This window comes from Tinamus guttatus, unplaced genomic scaffold (assembly GCF_059628265.1).
Source record: "Tinamus guttatus ecotype Peru unplaced genomic scaffold, ASM5962826v1 Tinamus_guttatus_pri_ptg000240l, whole genome shotgun sequence".
Classification (NCBI taxonomy): domain Eukaryota; kingdom Metazoa; phylum Chordata; class Aves; order Tinamiformes; family Tinamidae; genus Tinamus; species Tinamus guttatus.
This window is the reverse complement of record NW_028288774.1, coordinates 462,497-489,538: the sequence shown is the minus strand read 5'-3', so window position 1 is coordinate 489,538 and position 27,042 is coordinate 462,497. Positions and strand designations below refer to the sequence as shown.

The 27,042-nt window shown below is 40.9% G+C and overlaps 1 protein-coding gene across 3 annotated transcripts; it reads right to left on the bottom strand.

Moving 5' to 3' along the window:
- Positions 1–1,425: 1,425 nt before the first annotated feature.
- SYT13 (synaptotagmin 13) lies at positions 1,426–17,043 on the bottom strand. Of its 3 annotated transcripts, none has more exons than XM_010218278.2 (6): positions 16,511–17,043; positions 11,220–11,442; positions 10,031–10,171; positions 8,093–8,406; positions 4,047–4,176; positions 1,426–3,741 (listed from the first exon to the last, which is right to left on the bottom strand). In XM_010218278.2, exons 1-6 carry the CDS (start codon positions 16,691–16,693, stop codon positions 3,437–3,439), a joined length of 1,296 nt encoding a protein of 431 aa, XP_010216580.2. In that variant the 5' UTR covers positions 16,694–17,043; the 3' UTR covers positions 1,426–3,436. The 3 variants fall into 3 exon arrangements, with proteins under 3 accessions (XP_010216580.2, XP_010216583.2, XP_088381834.1); XM_010218281.2 differs by having other exon boundaries at positions 10,031–10,165; XM_088525708.1 differs by lacking the exon at positions 1,426–3,741 and having other exon boundaries at positions 3,941–4,176.
- Between the last annotated feature and the right edge of the window lie 9,999 nt (positions 17,044–27,042).

The following is a 27,042-nucleotide window of genomic DNA, read 5'->3' as shown; positions in this document are numbered from 1 at the left end:
CTACAATGAGTCCCTAGAGTTCATCTGTTTTGGCCAATTTAGCTCCTAAAGCCCTTTAGATGCTGAGGGCTCAGTTCCATACAAGAACTGATAAACACATGTTATAGGAGGCTAAGTGGGATAAGGGCAGGGCCCTGGACAGCACTGGAATGTGACGACAAACAGCTCCTATTAACAGACTTCAAAAGGGCTTGGGCCGAGAGTCCCTGCCCCTCCAGTACCACACGTACGCAGCATTCCTTTGGTTCAGGAAAGCCAGTCCCCTTAACTGCATTTGCTTCCATGCACAAATGACTGCCTCATTAAATAAACATGTGACAGCTAGTTAAGACTGCATTGAATGCAAGAAGCATTCTTTCCAGGCTAAAATGCCAGACAACAAAAATGAGCAAGCCAGGAAAGACGCATGCAGTTTAGCCTTCCTCTCTTCCCCCTTTCAATTTCATTGCAGCAAAGAAGGCAACAATATCATTCTTTAACCCTGATGGAACTATTTTGCCCTTAAGACTTTTTTATAATATACATATATAGATATAAATATTTGTACTGTAAAAATGAGGGTTTTTTCACAGCAAAATCAGATTGCAAGGGGCTATTTCTTAGACACTATAGGATTGCTATCTAATTACAGGGTGTGCCAAAATAACCAGGGGCAGAGGCAGATAACGCTGTTTACTATCAGTCACCAAGATGTTATAAAAGGCCCATTAAAATAAGCAGGAGGCAGAATTAGAGAAATCTTTTGGCAGCAAGACAAATATTTGGCCCTTCGGGCTTCTCAGTGCCAGCGAAATACCATGACACTATGAAGTTATGACTCTTATCATTATCCTAAAAAGAAGTAAGAATCACAGCACACAAAGAATCCTATATGAAGAACAGTCCAACATTACAAATAATTTTTTCCATTTAAATGGAAATAATGATTCCAAATTTATAGGAACATCCACACACAAGCAGTGAATGCAGCAACTAGTAAAAATTCTCTGTCAACTAAAAATAACACTATTGAGTGTAGTTAGTTAATTTGCAGTATCCCAGAATTATTCATTAAAAAGTAAAAAAAAAAAAAAGGCAAAAGAAGAAGTCAGTTCTCTCTTTGAACCCTCCACTAGCCACTGGAGCAATAACAGTTTTAAAAAATGACTATAGGATTCAGTGGCACATTTTGTGCTTTTTTGTCAAAGATGTTTTTGTTTCTTTCTTCAAGATTGTCTTGCAACTACCAGTTATACCACACTATGCCTGTACTGAGAATAGCCAAGTAAAGCAAGTAGCCAAGTAAAGGCAACACAATTTTCAGTAGTCCTTCAGACTTATTTGGTCTTTTCTTTTCGCAGAATAACAGAAAATCTGCAGTTGGCAGGGACTCTGCAGATCTTCTAGTCCAACCTCACCCTGCCCAAACCAGGGTCACCTAGGCCAAAGTTGCTCAGGAACATATCTAGTCAAATTTTCAGTACCTACAAGGATTGAGACTCCACAACCTCTCTGGACAACTCATTCTAGTATTTGACCATAGACACCAAGAAAAAAAAGTGTTTTCTTATGCTTAAAAGGAATTTCCTGTATTTCAGTCTATGCCCATTGCTTATTGCTGAGAAGAGCAGGGCTCTGGCTTCTTTGCTCCCCTATCTCAGATATTTATACACATTGATAAGACCTTCCCTCAGCTCTCTCTCCTTTACACTGTAGAGAGTCCCAGCTCTCTCAGACTCTCTCTGTATGTCAGATGCTCCTACCCCTTAATCATTACGGTCCTTTACCACACTCACTCCAGTATGTCCACATCTTTCTTGCAGTAGAGAGCCCAGAACTGAAGCCAGCACTCCAGATGTGGTCTCACCAGTGCTGAGTAGTGGGGAATGTTCGTTTCCCTCAACCTGCTGGCAACCATCTTCCTAATGCAGCTCAAGAATTAAATGCACGATTAAGCTGGCTCTGCAAAAATGAAGTGGGAAGCAATGCATTTTTGCTATTATCTGAGCTCTTCAGTGCTAAAAACTATATGGTCCTCTTTTCAGACTTTCACATGACTTGTTGCCATGCAAGTCCCTTAAAGCTGTGTCTACTACTTGATATCAAGTGGCAGAGCAAACAGTGCGCTCATAGGGTCATAATGTCACCATTGCCAATGGCAGGTTTCAGTCCATTTGGACACCAAAAGGACAGTAACATTTAAAAAACAGTAACATTTAAACCACATCAAGTCTTGAAAGTGCTCACACACACACACACAAAAAAAAAAAAAAAAACAAGTCATGGAGAATCTGCCTGGTCAATAAATTCCTATGTTTGGAGGTAATGAAACACATGGCAGTTCTTAGCCTTCCTGCTGTGAGAGCTGGAGCCTGACTGCTAACCATCACACCAAAACCATTAATTAAGTGTTGAGGTAAGAAATGTTCTCACTTCTTTTGTCTATTATCAGATGCTTCCTGAAATATATTATGAGTATCTGAAATTCATCCGTCTCAGAAATTCCCAAACAGGAAAGATGGCACTAAGCAGAAGGATTTGGTCCAAGCTTTGGAGGTAACATCAACAAAAACTATTTATCTATGTTGAGGGTCTTTCTAAGTGACATTGTAGAAACAATATAGAAGACATGGTCATTCTGTTGAAGGATCCTGAAATTTTCACATTTTTGGTGTATTTCAGCAATCCTAAATCCAAAGTATCGAACACTCCAGGAAACAAAATTGTAGGAAGGTATTTGACTTAGTGTTTGGCAGTGTTTGCTTCCAAGGCTATACAGAATTATGTTGTTGACTTTGTCTCACATCTTCTTACATTGTTCTTTCTCTAGTTCTTTCTCCTTTCTAGGCATCCATCTAATGTATATTGGACTATGCTTCCACTTGGTTTTACTCTCTCTTTCATACTGCTATTTTTGGTCAGCAGTTAAAGTTAGTTTTGTGAATAAATTCCCACAGCCCTGCAAAGCATTATGAAAAACAGTGATTAGTGAAATGGCTGCAGCATGTTTGTGATTATGAAGCCAGTCCTCACAAAGGGTCTTGGGTGACAACACCAGATGTCAAGGAGTTGGTTATATTTTCTACTCAAGGAAGGAGACCCTCTGCTCCCCTTCCTTGAATTGGTTTAGTCGTTTCACTGAAACAGATCTATACTCTTTAGAGACCACATGGAAATGACAGCGTGCAGTCTGATAAAATTAATTCAAAACCACACAGTGAAATCCCTTGTTCGAGACAACCTGTTGATGAGATGGGAGATTGTCCCTTAAATGAATTTTTCGGACCACTTCCTGGGCTAGCATGAGGCATTCTTCTGGCAGGAAACCAAGGAGGGTGGCATAGAAAGAGTGCTGTGCCTGGCCATTCTGTGGATGGGAAGGTGGAAGATGAGGTACAGCTATTTCCTCAGGCTCCGCGGTCCGGCAGAAATCCAGTTGGCAGTAACTGTGGTGTGTCTACATGTGGAGCTGGTGCCACATGGCTATCTGTCTCCTGGGATTTCTCAGCATTTCTTCCCAGTGATTCCTCTCTGTGCCCTCAACATGCAGGCCAAGGCTGCACTTGCCAAGTATGTGGCTCTGCCCCACGCCATCCTGGCTCAGCATCTCTAACTCCACACTAGAGGAACGCAACAGCTCATGAGGCACCTCAAACATGATCATCTCATTCCAGACAGGGTTGATCTTGTGTTTTGCACGTTTTGTCTGCTTCTTCTTCAGCTTCAAGGACTGATGCCTAAGTGTCACCTTGACAGAAACATCTGCACAAGAAGTAGAGAGACACACCATAGTAATGAATGCAGAACAGAACAGATACAAGATACAAGAAAATCTGAACTGATGACAGCAGACTTGCTGACAGACAGAACATGAGAAATACTGAGCCTTGGATCTAGGTGATCTATTTTTTTTTCTTGTTTGTTTTTTTACTTGTTAAAAATTACTCAATTTTTTGGCTTCTCTAAGCCCAACATCCTTTCTCCCAGTCACCACTCTTTCCACAGTCTTTCCAGATTTACATAAAAGCAAAAACCAACAGCCTCCATCTTCTCACTCTTCCACTCACCATTTCCAAGTAGATCTTTTAGCTGCTTGGAATGCAGATTTTTAGCCTTAATTATCACCACAAGCAGGCGGTTGGCTGCTGGCAGGTAGCTGATGGAAAGCAGAACCTCCCCATGGCCTGTAGATGGCTCCTGGAAACAAAGACATAGGAGGGAAAAAAGGGTTTGACACAGTTTTGGCCATAACTTTAGAAAAATTGAATGATGCAGGGTGATGGGTGCAATGGCATAGATCTACCAAGTCATCACAGAGCCCTAGTACAGAAAATTCTTGCAGTTAAACTGGATGAGAGCGAACCAGACAAAAGGATCTAAGGGGGCTACTTTACTCCCCGGATCGTGATTGTAGGGGTTACTTCTTTCTTTTGATAATGTAAGCTAATTGCTTCCTATTGGGCATTTTTAGTGGAATATTTAGTCAGAAGAAGAGTATTTGAGGCTATTGTAGGTAATGTGTGAAAGTGTGCCTATTTGTTTTTTGAGAATGATCCAGCTGCTCCTTCTGCTTATTTAGATCTCCTACTTTCATTACTGCTTTTCATCATTTGCTCTTCATTTCAACTACTATTTTTGTGACATAGATTCTGACTGACTTGGACCATGGTTGCCCTAGCAAAAAAGTCAGGCTCTGTAAAATACAGTAGATAACACTCTAGGTTGTAGCACATAGCCAGACACTGAAGCTGGTGTTGAACTTTCTCTGGCATCCTTGTTTGGTATTAAAAGCATCAATGAACCTAAAAACATCCATAAGCTCAGTACAATACTTTACCTTCTTGTCTTCTCACAAGTCTGTGCACAGTTCTCCCTCCTACCCCCTGCTGCATTTCTTCTAGGGTAAATGCTCTGAACAATAAAGTTTTCCCTTCAGGAGGCCACACTGTGTGCGTGTTTTTTTTTTTTTTCCCTTGTATTCCCTTCTTCCCAGTAGTGATTGGCCTCTTAGCCTCCTGACCTTTTTTACCTTCTTTCTCACTTGCTCTGGACAAGTAACCCTGAAGGCAAAACAAGAGGGAAATAACCACACCAATAATTGATCTTTCCAATGAAAACAGTGCTGTTTCCCAGTAGTGACTTGATGGAGAGGGAGAGAAAGAGCTTGCCTGTGTGTGTAGAGCTCTCAAATGTATGGTGAAGGGCATAAGGGAAGTAGTTATTCTGTCAGGGGGTACCAGCTTGTGACAGAAATCTGTTTTGCTGTGAGGTTAATGACACAGAAGAATCGCAGAAAGCCAGTCCCAATTCAGTAGACTCCCTTTGGACTTCTCAAAATGATCTACAAGCTATAGGACAGACAGCACTTCTCCAGGCCATTTCTGTGCTCTGCACTCTCAGTTTTAAGTGAGCCATAAATATTTCAAATTAAGTTTTCACCCAGTTACTTGCCAGCATGCAAGGACAGGCCCCCTGTATGTTCCATTTCAGCTGATTGACTCTCCAGAAAACAGGGCTGTCATCGCTGTCTGGTTTGAATGACTTAGTTGTTGTGCACAAATCAGGTGGGACACCATTAGCAAGCAAGCTTGAAACTCCACACCAAATCAGTTCAAGAACACCTTTTTTCATACACTCTGGTAGAAGGGACATACATGCATTTCATTCACACATATCCTATCCAAAATTCAAGTATATATATAAACCTAAACCAAAGACAATCAAACAAACAAAAGAGACAGCTTCAAATTACTATGTCCACTGGAAAAGAATAGTCATATTTGTACATGTAAGGAGTTGATCCAACATAAAACTACTATTTATGCAAGTAATAAGCTGCTTTTTTTCTCAGCAGGTCCTGCTCTATAGCTCTTGATTAGACTTTGATTCCTGTTGCTCCAGAAACGGATAGATATACTGAGGAAGATGGTGAGGCAGAGAGGAAAGAAGGAGAGTTCTATAGCCCCTCTGCCTACACACATGCTCTGCAGACAAGTGATCATTCAAAATTGCGCATGCGCATTTAAGTTGTGCTTATGGCTTTCTTGAGCTTAAAAATTTGGTCACGACTTTGAGCAGCCTTTATCTACGTGAAACTAAAATTTCTGCTGGAATTTTGCATGAAGAGACCAAGCCAGAGATATTTTTCCTTCTCTCTCTGTGTTCTTTTCTATATGTAGTCAATCTGTGACCAGCGCTTTATGTTACAATCTGGCAAATTCACACAGCCACCACTGATTCAGTCTTCCCCTCTGTGCAGTGAGGGCAATAAGCATCAGAAGTCATCAATGTATTAACTGTGCAGAGCTCTGTGAACTCGCAAAAGGGAAGGTGCTGTGCAAGAAGCCACTATCATCACTAGTCATTAGCAAAGCAGTGGGAGGGAAGGAAGACAAGATAAGGATATCAGCCTGCAACATCTTTGCTTTGCATTGCTCACAGCACATCATGCATTCCTCAGTGCTAATTAGTTACCTGGTTAGCTGCAAGCTCCCCTCTGAGTTCTTTCCTTTCTGTGGGAGAGTTATTGGGAGTGTAGGAATGAAATGTCTGCAGCTTGTGGCTTTTCAAGGGAACATCAGACTTTAAACAAACCCAGTAACTTTGTACCTGGACGGACGCTGACAAAAAGTAGCTTCTCTTTTCTGATCAGCTCTTTCCTGCTCCCGCATGCTTTGGTTCTCAATGAATGATTCAGGATCTGTGTATAAGCTATCTGTGTAATGGTTGGCTCTTTCAGGTCCCAGATGACGCAAATTCAGCCTTCACTGCACATCCTCAGCATAAACTGGGGCACTGTTCAGCAGTTAACACTGTTAGTGTTAACCTTGTGCTCTCCGTCTGGAGAAGAAATAAAAGCTGCCCTGTTTCTGTGCACAGGTGTGAAGGTGGATGAAGGCAGAGTCCCCAGTATGTGAGGACTCTATCAGGTGTACTTGAGTGAAAACTGACCATCACTCACTACACGCTGTTCTTTGGGTATCGTTATAAAGCAGCTACTCTACAGTAGATTTGGAGGGTGTGGGGGATGTTCAGTATAGCTTCATTTAGGAATTTAAATCATTATGGTTTATATTGGAATGATTTCTTTTTGCACATCACTTTTTGCAGTAACAAACTGTGATTTAAGCTCATCTTAGAGCTATTAGTCAAATATTTAGCCTTGAGTTTTAGGTTTATTAAGCTGACCTAGATTGTCTATTTATTCCTGCTACCCATCTCTCTGCCAAGAGCTTTTCAGAGTAGCCAGCCATATTGTATTCAAGTAACGACCAGATAAATGAGCAGTATTCGAAAGAGCAAATGCTAAATCTGTACTCTGTGACTGAGGTCAGCTCAGCTACCCTCACACCTGGTGGAGCCAGGCAGTGATACGCTAATAGCAACAATAACAGTGCCCTGTTGCTTCATTAAGAGTACTGCTACCACTGAAAGAATAACCTAGCTCATGGCAAGAGAAAGGTTCTTGGGGAAATTTGCTCATAAAAAATTCATGCAGATGATCCTCTCATATACCTACGTTGAGCCCTGCTGGTATCCTTTCCTCCTTTTTCCCTGTCTGTCATGTTCGGAAGATATGGATAAAGATGTAAAAATGGTTTTACATTAAAAAAAAAAAAAAGGCAGTGCAATGAGCAATCTTTTGATACATCCCTGAATGAATAGCACTGACTGCTTGGACTCATCACAGCTAGAGGTGATGGGCTGTCAGTATTACAGTCTCACCATTGCATCAATATGTCCCACACTCAGCTCTAGAGAGTCCCTCTGGATGTCTCGGTAGGCACTTACTGGTGGTTTGGCTCTTGTTATCACAGTCCCCACATAATTAATCCACAGAAACTCACGTAGTAACTTTTTCTACACACAGGTTTTGAATTACAGCTATTAGTACAGATTATCACATAGTTTGGGGAGGAGGAGAGGAGGTTTTGACACGTCCTAAATGCTTGGAGCTGTAGACTGAGGGGCTGGGCTGATGGCCTTTGATTGCTTTCTGAAATGGTTAATTACAGCCCCTGGCACAGCGAAGTGCTGCAGGCACTCACTGTCTCTCAGAACCAGGATTGGGTCACTAGGGTTTCCAGACTAGCGCTACAGGCTGAGTTCATACCTTCTCTGGAATCTTTAGTCTTTCCCACTGGGCCGTTCCAAAGGAGTCCTCCATGCTAGCAAGGCTCAGTTTGAGCTCACCCACAATGCTGTGTCTGGAGAACTTGTCGCAGTTCCTCAGGGTGAGAGTCAGGGTTCCCTCTGGCACCTCTTCCTCAGCCAGTGGGAACAGCAGGACCTCCTCCCAGAGAGTGTGAGGCAACTTCTTCTTCAGCTCCGTCTGGGCTTCAACGATACCAGACTTGCTCATCAGTGAGCCCAGTATATAGCAATGGCACCCAGTGTCTTGGTCCCCGCTCATCCTTCCATGCATTGCTGCAAAGGAAAGGCTGACTGTAAAGGCTTCTCACAAAAAACAGCCATGAATAAATGACAGCTATGAAGTTTATCTCACAAAAGTCATAAAATAAAAGAGGTGCTTAAATATTCACTCCTGCTTGCACTGGGGAAAACTAACCTGTGAAACCCATGAAGCAGCATTTTTTTTTTCACACTGTGAAACCTCCTATTTCTTCTGCAGAAGAATTTCCATTGCAGAAGGATGTTATTAGTGTTTGGGAGAGCATCCACTGAGTTTAGGGGAAATGGTCAGTTGAAAGATACGAAGCAGCAATGAGGTCAGACACAACATGGCAAAGGAGTAGGAAGCTCTGGTTTACATTGGTGCACAAAGAAAACTTTTTACAAAAGCTTTGAAGGATTCATACTCACAGACACTGGAGCAAGGAAAAACCTCCTATATGGCACATGCCCACACTTGTAGGCCAGTGTGGGACACCTCTAAGGTTTATTACAATCTGCTTTTCTAGCCTCTGGTAAATGGCTCCTTCGTAAGTGAACCCATAGCCCATAAGGTTTGTGTTGAAAGGCACTCAGCCCTAATTTTATATTACTTTTAAAGCTGAAAGTCTAGAATGAAATTGTGATTTTACACTCCTGTTAGTGTTGAAAGAAACACACTGCCTTTTCTGCAGCTATAAGAGCAGAAGGATCATGAAACAGCAAGACTTTGTGGAGAAAAACAAAGTTATTTAAAGTCAATTCAAGGAGAAACGCTCCTGAAATGCCAGACCCCTAGACTCACAAGAATCTCCTGATATTTTGGGGGAGCAGAGCTGAGTGGATGGGATGAGTGGTGCAGCACCCAGGGAAGCACACACGTGTGGCAGCTCGCAGACGTGCACGTCCATCCGGGAGGCAGGCTCATGATATGGGCCTGCTGCTGGCAAGCAGCCCACGATGGTGAGTGCAGTTTAGCACCCTTTAAATCCTCACTGCAGAGGATGTGATTCGATTAGATTTCCACAGAGATCTGCACTGTTCATGAATTATTCAGTCAGCTTATTTTACTTTCCTAGAGGAAGCGGTGACGATCCAGCCTGGAGCGGAGAAGCTGTTAGAATTGTCAGTTGCTGCTGCAGGGAGTACCACAGAGCCCAGGCATGGCCAGGTGAGGCCAGAGGCTCTTTCTTTCAGTGGTCTGAAAGGAAATGTGGTGTTTCCATTGCAGCCTCTGACTTGGCCTGAGCAAGAGGCAGTAGAGAAATAGGTAGAGTAGATCATAGGTTACATTGAAAAATGAAAGTGGGAGAGAAGAAGGAGATAGCAACCCTTCCTCCCACCAAAATAGAAAATAAGAACAGATTGCTTTGTATGTGTAGCATGTCTAGGACAGAAAAGCCTGTCCTGATTTCTGGATTTGACTTTTGAGCTGTCCAAGTTATTCTTCCCAGTCATGCCCTGCACATATGCTTCAAGCAATAACATTTTTAGATATTTTAACTTTGCAAGCCCAAATGCCAGTGAAACATCCACTGGATGTTTCCAGTGTTCTGGGGAAACTTGCTAATTTTAATGAGAGGAGAGCACTTTATAAAATCAGCACATGCCTTGTACCTTACAGACTGAGAATCAACAGTAAAAAATCTCTGCCTCCTACCTTCAAGAAGGGCCACACGCAGCTCAGCTTTTTGTCGATCATATGCGAGGGAGTAGCGCAGTTCAGGGACCTGGTTGTGGCTGGCTGCCCTCTCAGGGTTCAAGTGCTCAGTGACACACACATCCTTTACCACACCTGGAACTGAAGTAAACCTGTCAGCAAGCAGCTCATCACCTCCCATGGAGTTCAAAACCACACCGTTTTAGCTCAAGTCTTCTAACTCATCCATGTCTTGCTATTGCTGCACCTTGTATGGAGAAATATCATTTCTGTTGCTTTACTTTCCCTCATTGTATTTGCTCTTCTCTCTTTCTTCTCTCACTTTCAGCACCTACTACTGCACCTGGTGCTTCCTGATCTCTCTGAAAATCTCAAATTATTTTTGAAAAAAATAAAAGGAGCTACCTTGAAAAAAATCATCATTGTTTCTCTGGCAAATCTTCAAGAAGGATTTATCAATGTGATAACCATAAGACTCAACCATGCCATTAAAAAGGCAGCTGCAAAGGTAAAAATCAGTATGGGAGCAACCTAAATATGCTGCCAGATGTATATAATTAACATTATGTTTTCTCTAAGGTTCAGTAATTTTATGTTCCAGGTGTTGGCATGTTACTGTTTGATCTGGCTGGAAAACAAGAGTTCTGTTTGGCAAAAATGTCTGAGGTCTCAACCTTTGGTTTCTCTGTATATTATGACAAGCCAAGATCATCTCACGGAAATGACGGGGAAAAAAAAACGTGACAAGGACACTGGCTGGACAGTTACCATTTGTCCTGAGGAGCGGTTCTGCCTGGCTTTGGCCAGATATTCCACCATGTTAACCTGTGGCAACTGCTCCCAGTGAACCTTTACCCGTACTACATGTTTTTCTACAAAATGTTTGCCTCCAATAAGTCACCATTCTGCAACACAGGAAGTGTCTGGGTAACAAAAATTCCAACCAGCCATAATTATGGCTTTGTTAATCGAATCTCCATTAACTGAATCTCTTGATAGACTCAATGGCTGCTTTTTACTAAACATATGCATTTAATAAACAACTCACAATGCTCATGATAAAAGATCAAAAAATGCCTCTAATATTCATTTTCATCAACATTTCTCTAACCAAGATTGCATTATGCACAAGCACAAGCATTACAGGTCTACACCCCCCCAAAAATTATTAAAGATCAAACACTCTTACCGTTTTGAGGAAGAACAAACAGCTCTTCATTGACTTGTATCTTTATTCTGTTCTCATCCAAACTGGTATGTTTTCCAGTAGCTGGTTCTTCTGTTGTCTTCAGGGAGTACTGTGTGTAGTTAACAATTTCAGGTGAAGTTACTACTGGTTTGGGGCCATATATGTTGGGAAACTTCAAGAGTGCTCGAGGCTGGACTGGTTCTGCAGTCTTCTTAACGCTGAACTGAAATTTAAATCTTGTTATTATTCTGCACTAACTAGACTATTTTTTTTTCTGATTCTCCTAAGTTAACTTTGCTGAGAATAAGAAGGAAAAGATGGTGCATTTGACCTTTCTTAATGTCACTGCTTCTTGGTTTAGATGTCAAGAGATTTTTTTTTGCCAGATCTGTTACCTTTCCACTTGGAGAAAGTCTTTTCAGATTCAGTCCTCCTTTGGAGGACGGTTGGATCTTTGGTTGCAACAAGAAAAAAGATACATTTTTAAGTGTCTGATTATTTCCCCTTTTCTATAGCAGTTAGTCTTTCTTTTATAAGTCTGTGTTCTCTCTAAGCAGAGGACATAAAAAGAGTTCAATTTGCTGTGCCTGAGAAATGGTATTTTTTACCATGACATTTGAAGTCAAACCCAAGATCAAGAAGTTAACATCACCCACAGATTCATAGAACTTTTTATAGAGAGTATAGTAAACATTAGGAAGGCAAAGTCATTGATGATACAGTCAGTTGGAGCATAAGTATATTGAGATTTTTGATTCACTGATTCAGTTGTCCCCTCAACCTCTCAGCCTTTCTTGGTTCTGTGGAGCAGTGCTCGACCTCATCCTGACAGGTCCCTTCTGTTGAACATACCAGCAGGCAGATGAACACTTAAAGAAGTGCTTGTTCTCCTCATAGAAAAGCAAGGGTTCCCCCTTTTTATATGGAGATCGACATTTTGATTTATGTCTGTGTCGTTCTTAGCATTTCAATTGCCTGCTGGTTCACTGACACTGAATAAACAGAAGGACCTGGAAGATGGTGTAAAGCCCAGGAAGCTTGGGCAAAGGTTGGCACAAAGGCATTACTGTTCTCCCACAGCAGGTCTCATGAGAAATCTTAGTGCAATATAACAGCCCCCTTTTACTTATGTCACCCCACAAAGAATCCTGGCTACTCACAACTGAGGTCATTCCCGATTCATGTATATTTGGATTCATCAATGGGAAAGAACAAAAACTGACTAGTAAATGACCCTAATCTACTCATCAGATTTTGTTAATGTTTCCAAAGAATGAAAGACAAAAAAGCAGAAATAAAACTGCCATTTTGGTTATTATTGTGCAGTGGGATTCTCTCCAACTCCTCTCCCTGCCAGTCTGCTCTGTGTTAAGCTTTGAGTGAGAGTGAGCCAGAAAGCATTCTTAATTGTAATTAATGTTTTCATTAGTCTCACTGCTTCCTATTAATAGTGAATGCAATGCCACCAAGCACTTGTCTGTGTTGGGACCCTGTGGTCCCAGATCACGTGTCCTCAGGCAACATGCATATTCCTCAAGGAAGAAAGGGGAAAAAAGAGGGCAGTCTTGGACTTCAGCTCACTAGTCATCTGTGGAGATCACAGTGCTCCTGTGATAAGCATTTGGCAGTGATAAAGATCTAGTTAGGTCAGTGACTTCATCTTCTCAGGACAACCAGTGCATTGGTGTTTAGGAAATCCACTCTGTAACACAGCATTTTCTCTTGTTTAGTTTTAAGGAGTTTGGAATGAGTTGAGAAAGAAGCTCATCTCTGGGTGGGCACCCCCAACTAGCATTCAGTTGAGCTGAGGTCTTGTATAAGCTTTTCTGGTGCTGGTTAGTAAAAGGAAGTAAGACCCCCCCTTTTAGCAATTTAAGTATCATCAGTTCTAAAATCCCTTCCAAGGTTTGAATTAATACATCCAAATTTTAGATGGATCAACTTTTCATTCTTCTAAAATTTAAAGCAAACCAAACAAACAGAACATGGAAGGAACCACTAGACATTACCATGACAAGGTCAGTTTTGTTCTGCAAAGACAATACTCCTAACACACATAAAACACTTGCTAGTGGCCACTGTCTGCTGTTCTGTCTCTCCTGAACCAACTGAGTAATGCTACTCTCCTACTATTCACTGACCTTCACACTAGAGAGTTATGCTGTGGGGCTATATGCTGCGAGCAGATGAAACACTTTTGGATCCTTTGGGATAAGGATTACACAAATGTGAGATATGGCTATTACATTTTTTCCCTCCACTTGCTAAAAGCCAGATATTTAGTCAGGAAATCCATCAACACACAGCAACTAAGAGCTCCACTGGGTCTAAGTATTCCTCTACTCTATCTGCTCTGCACAACTAGAGATGAGAGACATATGCAAGCTCAGTGGGACCAGCCCACCCCCTTTTTGCACTGCATCTGCCTCTGTTTATTATTTTTGCTGTCAGCCCTGTTCGTAAGTGCTATCTGCTAATCTTGTATAGTATAGACCTATAGAATTTCTCTTTGCAAATCATCAGCAATATTTTAAATAAGGAGCTGAGCAGAAGAGTTCAGATAGGTCTGCATAAAATGTGTGAAAGCAAAATTAGCTTGAAGTCTGCAACCACCCCTTCTGGGTTCCTTCCTAGTAATATATTAGCTTGCTGAGATTGCTGTGTGCATTTAGGGATGCTTGTTCTGTGTTTAAGGATGCTTGTTCAGCACCCTTTGTGGAGAATTTGCCAATTTGAAAATCTACAGTAGGTTTTAATTGTTCTGTAAATATATCTTTGTGTTTGAACTCTCCTCCCTCATGCATGTAGGACAAGACCATAGGGAACTTATATCAATATTAAAAACAAGCATCAGTATAATGGGAAACATTTCAAGTGGATAAAATGTAGTCTTCTTTCATCTTTCTTTTGTCATCTCTGTTTACCAGAATCAGTGGCCCAGACAGTCTTCAAATATTAAGTATGCCAAGCACTGACTAGGACACAGTGCACAAATGTATTTCTCCACCAGTGGAAAGAAAGTACTGACATGACAATTTATAAACATAGACACAGATGAGAAAACTTCACAGGCACAGAATTCATTTTGAGATTCATTCCTTAAAGGAATGTAGACTAATTATGAATCAGTGACAGCAGAGAGAATGCATGTTCCTGGCAGTAAAATTATTTTAATTGGAAAGAATTGGTAAACATACGGAATATGCAAACTAAGAACATTTTGCACTTTCTGTGCACTTTCTGTGACAGAATGTTCATTCAGCAGCTACACTTTGTACAGATTTTATTTAAAAAAGGACAGTAGTACTTCCATTTAGGAACTCTATAGTGCTAAAAGAATGCAGTCGCTCAGATAAGAATGATTCACTGAGAGAGGTGAATAATTTGATCCCATATTGGTCAAATATGATATTAAATTACAGCAAAACTTAATGAATCAGTGTAGAATTTTGTGAGGGCCATAACCTACGACCTGCTGGGTACTGAGTGCTTAACTGGACTTAATGATAGTTTAGTGGTTATCTCAGACATGAAGGCAGGATGGCACCCTGAAAGAGAAGATTCAGGATATCTCCAGATATTTCCCAGGAAGCTGTGTGACAGAAAAAAGAGTCCAATCCAAGAAGGAAATTACAGCAAAGATTTGAGATGGTTTTGAGCTAGAAAACAGCACATTAAAAAGTATCTTGTAGAAAAAGAGCGATGATGAAGTGATTTGTGGATAGCGTTGTTCAAGACACTAACAGCTAGAAAAAATGCAAAGTGATGTGACCATTAAATTTACACACATACATAGATATACAGAGGTTTGTAAATCCCCTCCGTGAGTTAGTCAGAATGAAAAATGAACCTGGAATGAACATGACAAAACTAGATAGCGGGGAAATTCATCCTGGGAAAAGACAAACTGGTATGATGAGCTATTCACCAAATCTAAACTGGACCAAATGGATGGGTCCAGAATTGGCAGCAATCTCTTGGGAAGTCTTAAACTCAGTGAGGGTTGGTCATAGTTAGTCCCTCCCTGTCCCTATCACCTGCTCTCTCATCTCCACAGAAGCTACTGTAAAATAGTTCTCAGTACGAGCTCAAATGTTGAAATGCAATTACTAGATATGGTCATCTTCCCTCAGAAAAGCATCGCAACGGGAGAGTGAAGGCACTAGGACCCTTCTCTACAGACAGCCTAAAACTGGCAGCCAGAAAGCAATTGAATATCTAATTATAGACATTACAGAGAAATCCTATTAGGACTCTTGCTAAACTCTTTAATAACATAAAAATAACAGGCACTTACAGATAATGAAAAGGCAAACAAAGACGATGTTTTACAATGGATCATTGGCCATTGGAACTGTCTGCTGTAGCACATCATTTTGGTGAAAATGAAAAGGACTTATTCACATACAAACATGAAGAACTAAAGCCAACAGATAATACTTTCAGAGTCTGACCACTATTATAGCTCATGTCAAAGATCACAGCCAGACAAAGAAATTGTTCAAACATTTCTCACAGAAGAAGAGCTTCCCATCAATAAGTATACTAGAGCATAGGACTTGGGAGTATATTAATTATTTGTTTGATCCTAATAAGTAAGAAAGACCACACAGGGATGCCTGACATTATCAGCACACCGCATTGCTTTTATAGTAACTGAAAAAACAATACACCGTGTAATGAGTTTCTCCAGTCACCCTACTCCAGACACTCACTGATGTTATTATTTTCATTTCAATACCTTGTTTTAACTTCTCCCACAATTACACCCCTCACTCAGAGGCACAGAGGGAGGAGAAGATACAGTTTTCATAAGAAACCAGCTGTTGACAGGGAACTACCCTGCTGGAGCCATAAGCTACTGGGGAAAGAGTTAGAGAAACAGCTTTATAGGAGATCCCAGCAGGAGTGATGCTCTGTCAATACTCTGTCATCTCATCTTTACGGTGTTGGCTTTATCTGGTAAAGTCCAGTCTTCTCAGCAAATGATCTCCCTTGTGACCTCGCTTGACAACTGAACAACATTTCCTATTCTCCTCCCTTATTTTTGCTGATAGCAGCTTTCTCTTGATAATGTGACAGCTGTCTCCTGCTCTAGTAATCCTGTGGGTCACTCAGCTCCCTGCTCTGTGTTTACCCCTGGTCTCCATTAACATGTTGTTGCAACCTGAACCCGGTAAGCAGATAGAATAGGCAGTATAAATCACACACTGGATAGCCTAACACAGAAGAAACATTCCCACCCTCTGCATTTAAAGAAAAATCACAGTAAATTAAAGGTTATGTCTTACTTGCTGGGCTGGCTGAAGCACACTGGGTTTAGCATTTTCCACATCCTCATCTTGGTCTTTTTCTGAGAGTCCTTTCCCAGGTTGCTTGCATTTGCAGAAGCAGGTGAGACCGCAGAGGGCAAGGATGCTAGTTGCAGTCCCTAAGGTAGCCCCCAGGGCAATAACTGGGGCAGATAAAACCATCGTCCTGAGCTGCACAGCAACAAAAAGCACAGAAATCCTGTGATTCCTTCTCCTCCCTGGGAAAGCAGCTTTCACACATCCACTCTGATGTCTAGCCTGGCTTCATTCTCTTTGAAAGTCTGATAATTCTCTTGTACAGCAAAGAAAAGGGACCAATCTAGAGATAGAGATAAATCATCCCACCTTTGCTAGGCAATAATGCTACCTTTCCATCCTGCTGGTGGAGTTTCTGCTCCAGGTCAGGCAGAGGAAATTGTGATTGTGGTGTCTGCAATCTCCTTATAGCTGCAAACAGGCAGTTTTCATTGAAGCCTGTTCTCCAGCTCCACAGGGAAAAGTCTGATGTGTGATAGAGAGGAAAGACGTCAGCAGAAGGGGCTGGGCCTTGCTAGCTAACTCACAGAAAGTGCATCCAAATGTTGGATCAGCTCTCTAGCAATCTTTTTGAGGGCTAGTTTACTAGTTTGCTTAAGAGATTTTTTTAATTTTTTTTTTCTGTCTTAAATGAAAGACAGTAATTGCCTGTAAGTGCTGGTCTGGGAGCCATGGTTATGAATGCATCATCTGATAGCACTGCCTACGGTCAGGGTAAAGCCTGCACATATATCCGAGAAAATATTCTCAGGAGGACTGTTCTGAGGCTGGGGAACAAAACCTAAGCACCATCCCACATTTCAGCACCTTTCGGTGTGCACCTTTCGCAGCCATATTCTCTAACATCAATGCAGAGCAATATTCCTATCAAAAAAAAAGGAGGCGGGATCCTATCACACACCTGCATGCGTGCTGCTTGCCCTGGAGAGAGGATGACAGCACAAACAGCCTGTGCTGGGTATTAGTCATACTGCTTATTAGACCAGTGCCAGGCAATGAGTACAAGTGCCAGAACCCACCTGAATGAGCTCAAAGGGCTCCACTTCTCCCTCAGCCAGTTGTCTCCTCAGCTGATGCTGCAAATGGCTTTCTCTGGCTCGTCCATTTTTACCCTCTTTCTCAGAGTGCCCGAAGAAGGAGAGAATGAAGAAGGAGAATGTTTCTTGTGGTATGTACACCCATTTTCTGGGTCACTTCACAAGGATTACCTAGTAGCCAAAATACGATTACAGTTTTCGGTCACTACATATCTGGGCCAGAGTAGAACTAATGAGTGAAATGCCAAAGGTTACTTATAAAGCCCTGGAAAAAAAATACCCATTTCTACTGGGAGTCTTTCTATTTTGGAACACAGCTGCTGCCTGTGGATCAGGAGAAAATGAACTATCTATACAGATATTTAACTCCAGCTGCAGCCACTGTATCTGTCTGTAATGGAGGCTTATTTTTAACACTTCCTGCTCTAAAAAAAAATAGCCCATAACTGTACTTCAGACTCAGCTTTATCCTTGCTACTTGTTTTGATATCAAATAATACGATTGATGATTGTTTCTTTTTCTATAAAGAAATAGTAAGCTGAAGTGGGGCCATTTAATGACATTTTTCACCGGCCATTCCCACTGCTATTGTCCACAATCACATTGTTTTCTATATGTACCATGCCTGCCTTTGGAAAGTGTTTTGCCAAGGCCCAGTTATACTGTTCTTTCAAGCAACACTTTATGAGCGTGTTCAAGCCTAAAAACTCACTGTACAGTCAGTCTAACTACATTTTTTTTTCTGTACAGATTCTGACAGAAGACACATATAAGAATGACCAGAGTCTATATATGATTCTAAATTCATCGATAGACCCTGCTTATGGCACATTTCTAATGTAAACATTTGCCCTGGCTAGATTTATCAGCACCACCAAAGAGATCTAAGAAAAGAAAAATGAGCACAGCCCTTGGGCAATAATCTGCATCTTTCTTGACAGAGCAAAGCAAGAAGTGGTTTTCCTTAAAACAGCATCAAACCATTCCACTTCCAGAGGGAATTTGGTAAGTGAAGGTTCCCAACTTCCATACCAGTACTATAGTAATGCTTCTATTCAAATTCACTGGCAGCTAATTACTCTGTCAGCTCCAGGACTGTGCTGTGGGACTGATAGTTTTGTTGTTCTTCATGACTTCATCTAACCTCCAGGGCCAAGTGACAGCTAAATTGCTTAAGGACAACAACAGTATTGCAGACTTACTCACTGCTGTGCATATATAAGTCCAAAGAATTTCCTGTGCTAAAATTAGGATCAGAAGAAAATACAATTGATTTCCTTCAGGTTAATCTGTCAGGTTTGGATTAATACTAACAAAAGGGCATTAATGAAGTAGAGAACAGGCAGTACATTCCAATTCTAAAATATTTCCTTAGCATGGTTTTCAGCTCCCGCTACTTCAGATGTACGAATATTATGTGATGAGAAAATAGAAGGTACTGGCCAGCCTTTGGTACTTACAGATTCTTTGCTCCAGCTTTGAGCTTTTCAGATGAAATGTTGAAACTTCGGTCCATTAGCATTTTCAGAAGAAGGCAATTTGTGCTTTACTGAAAAGGGCCCCTAATGCAGTTGCCAGGAACTAGAATAAGCTGGCCAGAGACTTGCAAATTTATGCTGACATTAGCAGAGATAAGTTAAACTTCCAATATACCTCATTACCAGAAAGAAAACCCACATACATCCGAGTGAAAGATGGTGGGAGGCTACATTTCCTTACTTAGCCCTTTCTGGCAGGGGCTAGTATTTGTCAGAGCTATTCTGCATGATTCTCACTGAGATATTAAGAATTTTTGCTGGGCAGAAGCAGAGGCTTCTGGAAATGAGAAATGAAAAAGAGCGATTTCTGCATGGAAACCCTTGTACCACCCATATTTAGCCAGAAGCTATAAGCTCAGGTTTCTGATGGAATTGAGTTGTTGAAGTATTCTAAGACTCTACACTCCAGAATTTGGGCTGCTGGAGCAGGACCATGGTCTAAAATAGCTTACTGAACCACATAAAAGTGTTTATATCACCCAGCTTAGGCACTGAATTAAGTGATTAATGACAGATGATCCCATGTGGCTGCCATGCATTTCTTTAGGCAAAAATGAAAGTGAAGGTAAAAGTCTTATGGTTACAAGGACTACATCCATCCACCTCCTCCTGCTTTTGTACACTGATGTACAAAAAGCTGTAAATGCTTTAGGAAAGGGATTTTGTCTTCCAACCTGAGTACATAGCGTGATAAAGTTGATAGGTGATAAAGTATAAAGCACTGAAAGAATAGTTTGTGGTGCTATTAAGACACAACAGCTGAATCTGCATTTTTTATAAGTAAAATACGGGGGGGAAAAAAAAAAAGATTTGCAGGAGGGTTTTTTCCTCCCCCTCAATGTCATCTTCCTCCTGTGCAGCGAAACAGACCCACACATGTAAGTGAAGTGAAATAAACAATTTAGAAAAGAACAAATAATCATATTGTAGAACAGAGTTATACAATCAGTCTCAAAAAAAGGCTATGGTCAAGCTATGGTCCTTCAGCAAGCAAGTCCTTCAGCATAATATGCAAAAGGATAATGTTGGTTGTAAGCATACATTTTAGGATTCATTGCAAATGATCCTGTAGTGTGACATTTGGTCCTGAGACAAAAATCTTTGGGATTCAAGAGATCTCTGAAAAAAATCTTGTTGCACACCTATTTCAGGAGGTAATCAAGGGACTTGTGTCACCAGAATCCACTGTAAGCCTGGCTTTAGTGCAGTCTTTGCATCTCTCAAGGCAGCACAGGATGAATACTTGGGAAACAGATTTCAAGCCTCTCCTCTTTGTTTTGATTATGAAACAAGATGATACCAGAATAGCCTGGCATATGCTCTGTGGATTCAGGGCTGAGTAGTCAGCATGTTTAAAAACATCACTGTAAGAGTAAACACCACCAAGTAGCTTGCCCTTCTTGTATATATCCTTACTAACAGATTGGGAAGAAGTCCAAATCATTGATGAGAAGTAAATGACTGTGTATGTCACAGTGAATGGCATGAAGTTGGGGTAGGGGATGAGGAAAGTCATCTGTAAAGAAGCAAAGAGCAGTGACTGTGTGCTGGCCAAATGTAAAGTCCGACATTGTAGGGCAAAGAGCGCAAGCTACACTCACAGGATGGGAGTCACAGTGCTAGGAATCTGGGGCTCTGAGAAAATCCTGGATTCAAGAAAATGACAAGGACTGATAGTGGTTAGAAAGGGTAGTGTGATCCGTAAGAGACTGAGAAGAAAATGCTGGTTAGGAACTGGAAGGGCCTATAACGTCTGCATTTGGCAGATGGAGATAGGTTTCACTGCTGTGGAACAGTGCTGCATCCTGCTCTACTGGGCAGATCACCAGCTCACTGGAAAAAATAGAGGGAGCTCAGGAAAGAGTCACTTAAAAATGAGTGAAGTACTGAATGGCACAGGATCAGAGAATGGTTCAAAGAGGTCAGATGACTTATCAGTAAAAAAAAAATGAGGGGATTTTTAAGGCTAAGGGACTCCATCAGAGTGCATAGATACTCATCTGGGGAATAAATCTTTGATAACAGAGGTCTTCTGTCTAGAGGATAAAGTGTTAATGAGACCTAATGGACAGCAGACGAACTCAGGCTAGAAACATGTTCCAAATGTCTAACAATAATGGGCATAATTCTCCTGGGAGTAATATACCAGAAGTTGTGGAGAGTTCTCCATCATGGACAGATTTTTTTAAAATCAAGACTGATGTTTGTAACCTGTGGTTAAGGGATGTGTTTCCATTCACTGAAGAATTAAGCAGAGGAAGATCAGTGGCCTGTGTGATATGTGGAGGTCACACGACAGGATCACAATGAGCCTTCCTGGGCTTTAACTTATGAGTTCACCCAGTAGTTTTCTACCACTGCCAATAAGGACTTTCCTATTCCCATCTCAACCATCTAGATACTATATGTAAAAAGACTCTAGCTGATTGTTGTAATAATTCCCTTGAAAACTATCTAAAGTACTTGTTAGGCTCTCCTTTCCCCCCCAGGTTACTAGTCTATGAAATCAGAACAATTCATGTTGCTGAGCTGGTCAGAGGATAAATTAGAAATTAAAAGCTTTGTATGTCAAGCATAGGCAACAGTGAAGTAGAGCTTGTGGAGACCTCACTGGCATGAAAACAGTTTAGTGTTTCTGAGGTCTATAAAAGCTTCAAGTCATAAATCAACATGGTGTCCTCCATTGCTTTACATTATATAGGTCCCACTTGGGCTGCTATAAAAGTAATAATGTGCGAGGTAATTTTTCAAAAATCACAGCTCCTCTGAGAGCACCAAAAGACCATGTGTGTTTGCAGACAGGAAAGCAGCTGTGCTTTAGAAAGTCATATCACACCACAAAGCCCAGCAGAAAATCAATGCCCTTACTTCACCAGGTGAATTGCTTTAGGATGAAGTCTTAGCATCTCGATAGCAGTGACCCAAAAAGAAAGTGTTAGCTTCAGCTCAGGACAGAGCTGAGTGAAAGTGAGGAAAATACATCACTGCAAAGTTGATGGGCTGATTTGGGAAAGCAGCAAGTGTAAGTTTAAGCATGATTCCAGCAAATACGATTCCAGCTTTTGCTAAGTGGAGGATGCCTTTCAGACAGTAGATGAACAACCTAGATATTCTACTTTTCAAACAAACTCTGATAACTTGTTGTTGAAATCCTGGGAATAGGCAACATATTTTATGCCTGACTATATCCATTTCATTTGAGAATTGACTTTTGCTGGTTGGAGAAGCAGAGCTCATTTGTGCACAGATAGCTCCATTGCAAATTTAAATGTTTATTTCATTTCTAAGACTTTTTTTTTTAATCATAAGAAATTTGAAAAGCTATTGAAATGTCAGACACTGCAGTTTATGCATTATATGTTTTTGCAATAAAATGCTGCCTCCTAGAGGTTACAATGTTTTTCTTACAGCTTATTCTAAGAGCGGGTGAATATGCTGAATTTATACGATGCCATTGCTGTGCAGGCTATTTTGTAGACGAAAGCATGGAGATCTTGTACTTTTAGCTAAAATAACATCCATATCTATGTTAAGAATGAAGGCTGCCTATAAAACCTTAGTTCTAACTGCTTCTGAATTGACATTGTCTTTAAATATTTAAGATCATATTTTATTTCCAAAAGATCTCTTGAAAATTTGGTGAAAAGATGCATCCTGTCTAGATTATGTAGTGAAGGAGACTTTGTTTTTGATGATATCCTCCTGGACAGTGAAGAAGCAGATTTAGAAAAATAAGATTCCACATTATTTCCTTCCAAATAAGAAGGAAGTATCATACATATTTTCCCTGTTCTTATGTACTTTTCTAGGCAGGCACTTTTGGCCTCTCTTGGAGAGAGGGCACAGGGTCATACAGGCCTGTGGGCTAATCCTGGATGGCTGTTCTAACAGATGCCACATGCTGTACAAGTTTTGTTTTCTACGTTTTTTAGGTAAAACGCTGGAAAAAAATTCAATTTATTTTCAGGAAATGTTATTTTGAGTCATGCATGTTAACAACAATGTTAATCTCTTTCTTCCCGCATTTCCTTTGCCTGGTCTGAATTTTCATGTAGTCTTTCCCTCCATCAGAGTGGTGCTGGTAGGAAATGGCACTGAACAGATTGCAAGCCAGACTGCTCTGTCTGGCCACTCAATGTGTTTATTAAAGGGCTTTTGCTAGGTATTCAATCAGCAGAAGCTGTGGTACCTCAGCGGTGGTACTTCCTAGGTCTATGCCAAACGGCGAATCACTTTGCAGGGATTTGTGTACTATTAATATCAGGAACTCCGTCGGAACTGCTTTTTCCTAAGACTAAATTGCTTGATCCTTTTGCTTGACATAAAGAGCAAAGGAAATTGTTACAAATGTGAAAGGCTCACGGTCTCTAGTTCTGGAGTTCAGAAATTATGTTTCTATTCATGTTCACCTCTAGTAACTGAATGTGACCTACTGATTTCTTCTATTTTTGGAACATTTTCTATAACACTGAGATTTTACATATTTCAGTGAACTCGCTGATAGAAAGAGTTGGTACACATGATAATGCATTCCAGAAACAGACCATATAAACTCTCTACAAAAACAGCCTTCAGCCATCAGGACAGATGCCTACTATTGAGTTCATTGACAACGCATTGAGTGCAAAAAGCAGCATAAGTTAATTGCCCATACATCCTTACTGCTCTACTACTGTGAACTACCTGAGCCCCATGTCTTCCTATGAAAGAGTTGAGACTGAGAATTGTTTTTTGTTGTTTGCAGAAATATTTTTGGCCTTTCAGACTGAGATCATAATGCAGATCTGACCTTGTTCCAGTCAAGTTTGACAGAAAATTGTTACTCAGAATCAGTGCCATCCAGTGTGAAATAGGGAAGTCTTTGCTGCCCACATCTCAGAACACTAACCACTCCAGCCAGCACTGTTGACAGCCTTTGCAGATAGGCCTAATCTGAAAGGTCTTGACATAGCCACCAGATTTAAGATGTTGGCACTTATGTGCTAGAAAGCCTGGGGACATTGCCTGTGATTGTTCCAAACATCTGTATTTGTTTCATACATGACTTGCAAACTCCAAATTGGTCATGGCAGAACCTCCCTCTGATATGAAACCAAAAGGTTACATCCAAATTTGAAACAAGACTTCCAGTGTGAGTTCCTTCTAGTAGCTCTGGGCATTCTTCATTTTCACAATTGCCCAGATTATATTTCACAGAGAGAGGGCTTCTTCTCTCCAGTGGGTTCCCTAACCTGAAGCCTTGGGTCCTGAATTGCCCTCCAGCCCCTCAAAAAAATTCTGAGTAAATTGTCTTCCAGATCCCAAACTGCATAGTGGGTCAGAAGCTCTTTCCTGGGACAACACAGGAGAAAATCTGACACAGTCCTGACAAAGAGAAAAACCCTTATTGCAAATTCCCTTACTTAACTCCATCTCAAATCTTTCCCATTCTGGTTTCCATACCCATTGCTTTGCTTTTACTGGCCAGTTTATTCTGTGTTTATCTCCTGGGCATCCTGGTGACTTTAGACATTCAGTTATATCCTCACTTTCATGTATGCCCTTCCTCTGCTTCCATAAAAGTCCCTTCCTCATTCTCCTCTTGCTTCTACTATTCATTTTGTATGTCTTGTCATTACATGAGACTCCTTTAAGACAAAAGTCGTCGTCTTCTGTCTCCTCTCTCTATCTGATCTTTTCCTCGTACATTCCCACTGGTATGTTTCATAGTTAACCCCATGCCAACTTCTGATTCATCTGCCTTTTTACAATGCAAATTTTCAGGCTAATGTTGATGTCTTTTCACAGGACACTTTGTGTGAGTTTAGGTTAACATAGCCAAACTAAAACTCCTAATTTTCCCATCCAAGTTGCCTTCACCATCCAGCATCCTCTGTCAAACTTCTAATCTCTGTTTATCAAGCTCATACATCATTCATTTCCCCAGCAATGACTGTCATACCAATAGCAGTTTGCAAATACAGCCTGACTATTCTGGAGTGCCAGTTCTATTCAAGACATTTCATGAGATTATCAGACAAAAAAAAAGTGAGCAAATTCTAATCACTCAAATGTTATGAATTAGGAGAGAAAGACATTTGGTTACAACAAAGTTTTATGTTTTCCCTTTCACCTAAATTGTCTCAAAATACATGAATTCTGTGTCAAAATTTCTGTTCAAAGTTGAGACACAGTTGGTACCAGACAGCAAGAGAGAAAGGTCAGCTGCTCTCTGTAGAACAGGAACAGTTGTGTAATCTTCAACAGTTGCATGGCAAGGTGCATAGAGACTGCTCTCTACAACTTCCTTTCCCGCTTTGGCTAGCTCTGTACAGATCAATATACAGAAATGATGAGAAATAGTTTTTCTCAGAAATGAGAGAAATCATGCTGTGAGTAAATTTAGAAGCTACCACTTTATTTAAAATAACAAAATCCCCAAAATATTGGTAGGATTGTTCCAGGTCACAGTAGAACATGCAATGCCTTCTGTGCCAAACTGACGGGCTCTGTGAGCAAGCTCCCAAATCAGGGAAGCCCCTGGGGCACAGGAGCTCCCTGAACCAATAAGACGCCAGGTTGAGGCAAGAGAGCTGCCTGAGGGAGAAGGAGCCCTTTCTGATGGGATCCTAAGGAAAAAGGCTTTCTGTCTGTCACTCTGGAGAAACACCAGTGCTTCCGTATTTCTAGACTTCTTTCACCCTTAGCAAATGGCTGGCAGTAAACACATGTGGAATCTGCAATGTATGAGGAATGTAAGTCAAAATAGTGCTTAATGAAAGGCTTCTCTAAATCACCCTGGACTAACAGTCAAACAATCTGCTACAGTATCCTTACACTGGAGTGTGGAAAAGATGTAATTGTCCCATAATCACTCATAATGTGGTCTGGCTTCCTTCACTGACAACAGGCAATAATCCCCATTTGTTTCAGTCTGTGAGTGACATAATCAAGGACACCCATCAGCAGACATGTATGTAGTCACACTCCTATGGGGACTACTGGGGCCTGAAGGCTCCTGCACAGTTAGTGGCATCATTAGGAAAACAAACAAACAAACAAAAACTTTCTTGGATTCCTGGGTAATTTAGCTAAGTGGGTAACTTGGCTGACTTTATCATTTGGTACACTCTCAGGGAATTCTATATGCATTTTACATTTTGTTTGCTTGCTTTAGTTGTGACATTACATAAATCAGCACCCCAGCAGCATGGTATTTTTACTTCATACCCCAGATATCAGAATTGCAAAAGTTCCAAGGTAGAGCCATAACCCATTTAAAGGCAGGCCACAAAGACAAACACGATGGCCTTAATAAATTCTTGGAGAGATGAACTCTGGCATTCTCTTCTTTTTATGTTGGTTTAAAATGAGTATCACACAGGGCATTCTCTCCTTTAGAAAAGAAAGATTACCAGTATAAAGGAAGTGATAAATACTCACTTCTCTGTCTTTAGTCAGCAAGCAACCACTTTGAATATTCCACATCACCCACTTCTTTAATTTCCTACAAAAAAAAAAAACTTATTGAAAGGAGGAATACAAATATCCTCACAGCTTCTGTTTATGGCAGTCCTTATCAGAGATAGAAGACAGATACATATGTAAATGATGGGACCTCCAAGCAGGAACTTTCTTAGAATGTCTTGACCTCAAGCTCTTGCTGAACTCACACTATATCATTTACAGATCTGCAACAGATCCATCTTTGTAAGACACCAAATTTGCAGTTCAAGTCTTCCTGCACAAACAGATGGTTTTCCTGCATAAAAGTCTGTGAACTGAGAGCCAAAACTTGGTCCAGTGAGAGAACGGAAAGTAAAGATGAATTTGAAGCCAAAAGACTAGATTCGAAAACCTTAAAATTAAAGTTTGGCCATGCAGGCCTCTATCAGCTAATTAAATAAAACTAAAATAAAC

Bases quoted from the DNA above. Each gene is read 5' to 3' on its own strand.
- SYT13 (XM_010218278.2), bottom strand. From the start codon at position 16,693: ATGGTTTTATCTGCCCCAGTTATTGCCCTGGGGGCTACCTTAGGGACT. The intron at 11,443-16,510 runs GTAAGACATAAC...TTTAAATTTCAG, and splicing joins TGCTTCAGCCAGCCCAGCAA to TTCAGCGTTAAGAAGACTGC. The intron at 3,742-4,046 runs GTGAGTGGAAGA...CTTCTTGTGCAG, and splicing joins AAAAGATCTACTTGGAAATG to ATGTTTCTGTCAAGGTGACA.